The sequence below is a fragment of the Cyprinodon variegatus genome, unplaced genomic scaffold (genome assembly GCF_000732505.1).
Source record: "Cyprinodon variegatus isolate N-32 unplaced genomic scaffold, C_variegatus-1.0 Scaffold663, whole genome shotgun sequence".
Taxonomy (NCBI): domain Eukaryota; kingdom Metazoa; phylum Chordata; class Actinopteri; order Cyprinodontiformes; family Cyprinodontidae; genus Cyprinodon; species Cyprinodon variegatus.
Window position 1 is genome coordinate 306,201 of NW_015151116.1, and position 2,158 is coordinate 308,358.

At 38.9% G+C, this 2,158-nt stretch overlaps 1 protein-coding gene across 4 annotated transcripts in view; it reads right to left on the bottom strand.

Moving 5' to 3' along the window:
* Positions 1-2,158, bottom strand: part of mon2 (MON2 homolog, regulator of endosome-to-Golgi trafficking) — an 83,926-nt gene that overhangs the window by 26,863 nt on the left and 54,905 nt on the right. For all 4 annotated transcript variants that reach the window (XM_015393928.1, XM_015393929.1, XM_015393931.1 and 1 more), the window contains exons 18-20: positions 940-1,013; positions 573-663; positions 356-457 (exon numbers count right to left, since the gene is read on the bottom strand). In XM_015393928.1, coding sequence (XP_015249414.1) covers positions 356-457; positions 573-663; positions 940-1,013 — 267 coding nt within the window. The remainder of the gene's footprint in view (positions 1-355; positions 458-572; positions 664-939; positions 1,014-2,158) is intronic.

The window sequence follows — 2,158 nt, forward strand, 5'->3', positions numbered from 1 at the left end:
GTCTCTCTTCAGGAGTCGTATGTAGCTAGTAGCTGGATCTTTAACAGTTGTTTCTCATAGTGAGAGACTTATTCATGCAATCAGAGACTTTAGGATACGTCTAAACCTTTATAGAGTTAATATATTAATATAAATATAGGAACTTTAATAATAATTTTACTTTATTAATCTCACTGCTGCTGCCACAAGTCTTCTAAATATGAAAACATCACTGAGGGTAATTATACACATTTACATTTCTGCTGAACTAATCCAATTAACCAGAAATAAATTCAATGATGAATCTGTTCATCTGGAAACATGTCTAATTCGGAGTCTCAGCAGCCAGTGAGCTCCATCGTCTGGTAAAGGTTACCTCTAACAGGTGTCCAGTCAGGGGTCTCCACAGGATCTCAATGCGGTCCATGTTGACAAGGCCGGTTTCCAGCAACTTAGCAACAGCGAACAGAGACGGTTCCTAAACCACAACCAGATAGAGAAATCAAATTGGCAAAAAGGAACAATTAGATTCATTTAAGCAACATGAAGGCAAAACAAGAACAAGCAGTAAAAAATAAAATATTTTTTTTCACCTTATTATTTCCATAAGCCATTTCCATGGCCTCCAGAGAGAGGGAGCAGAGGGCATTGATCAAGTGGTGCAAAGACACGTCATCCAGGTACCTAAAATAACATGTTAAAAACATTTATGCTTCATAACATTAGCCACAGTTCTTAATGCAACAAAACGACGCCCCAATAAAAAATAAAAACTGCAGTTAACTTTAATGAAAGGGGCGTCTCATAACTTTTAATCCTAAATATGTTTTGAGAGTCAAAACTTAAACTGTAACTAAATCAGTTGAAGCTAAACACAAAAAATAATGAAATAAATGCACCATAAAATCAAGTTAGGTTGGATTATACTTAAACTTTCTCTAAAAAAAGACAAACTCTTACTGGGAGCTTTCGAACAGTCTGGACAGGATGTTGGAGATGACCGGCAGATCCGTCATGACTGCTGTGGTCAGAACCTGTTTAGATTCACAGTCAGTAAGTCCAGAGAACACCTGCGAACCAGATCCCTACAGCCTGAACATTTTCCTGGGATCAATTGAGGTCTATTTCAATTTTTCCTGCAGGAGCTGAACTTTCTGGATGCTTTTCTCATTTCCTGGCTGCTTATATAGATTTACATCCCCTGGCACTGAGCGGCTCTTACTCCTGTGGAGGTGCAGCTGTGATCTAGACACAGATATCGAGCCAACCACAACAGAACAGCAGAGTCCGTAATGCGATTATAAACATGAAATCAGACTAAAATAGCTTCCATTACAGGTTTTTCATCGCATTTATGGCTAAAACATTAAGGACTACCAATCCAAACTGAGTGGACGTGTGTAGATGGGGTGGATTTTAGTTTAAATGCATCAGCTGGGAACACAATTGGCCATCTGAAGACCATCGCAGAATAGTTAAGCTGTGTGACTGAGTTCAATCCACACACAGAGCCAGGTAAACACAGAGATGTGTTTCATGCCAATGACAGGAAGCAGGGCCAAACCAGTAATCATCCTGATCTACCCTGAATGTCTGAGCTGAAGGGTTTATCCATTTTTAATTACTTAAATATTTCCCGATTTCTTTGTTGCCCTTACACCATTGTTACATTTTCTGCACTTCCTATTTTTTGCCAACTTAAAATGAAAAAATGGGACTAAAAGTGTATTTATATAGAAACACATCATTCCAATCTAGACATTTCATTCTGAGTCGCAGACATCAGTTAATTAACATAACAACTAAGCTGAAGGCCTTCTGAGGATTCATCAAAAGCAGCTCTGAAATTTAAACTGTTCACATGTAAACAGATGTGGCAAGGCGATCATAATGACGATCACCTTAGTGAGCTTCATATTCCTCTTCTACTCATTCGGCTTCCGGATAGACAAGTCAGAGTAGCACCATCTCACTGCGAGCTGAGTCCAACGTGGATTTAGACGAACAGTGTGAGCAGGTAGATCGCATCAGAGCGTCGGTCTGCACATTAGGGATGGGGATCGTTAATATTTATTGATATCGATACCTTTATCGATACTCCTTATCGATCCGAGTCTTTATCGATACTTTTCTGTTATTTGGTGGAAAGACGATGCAACAAATTTTTGTTAACAGAACT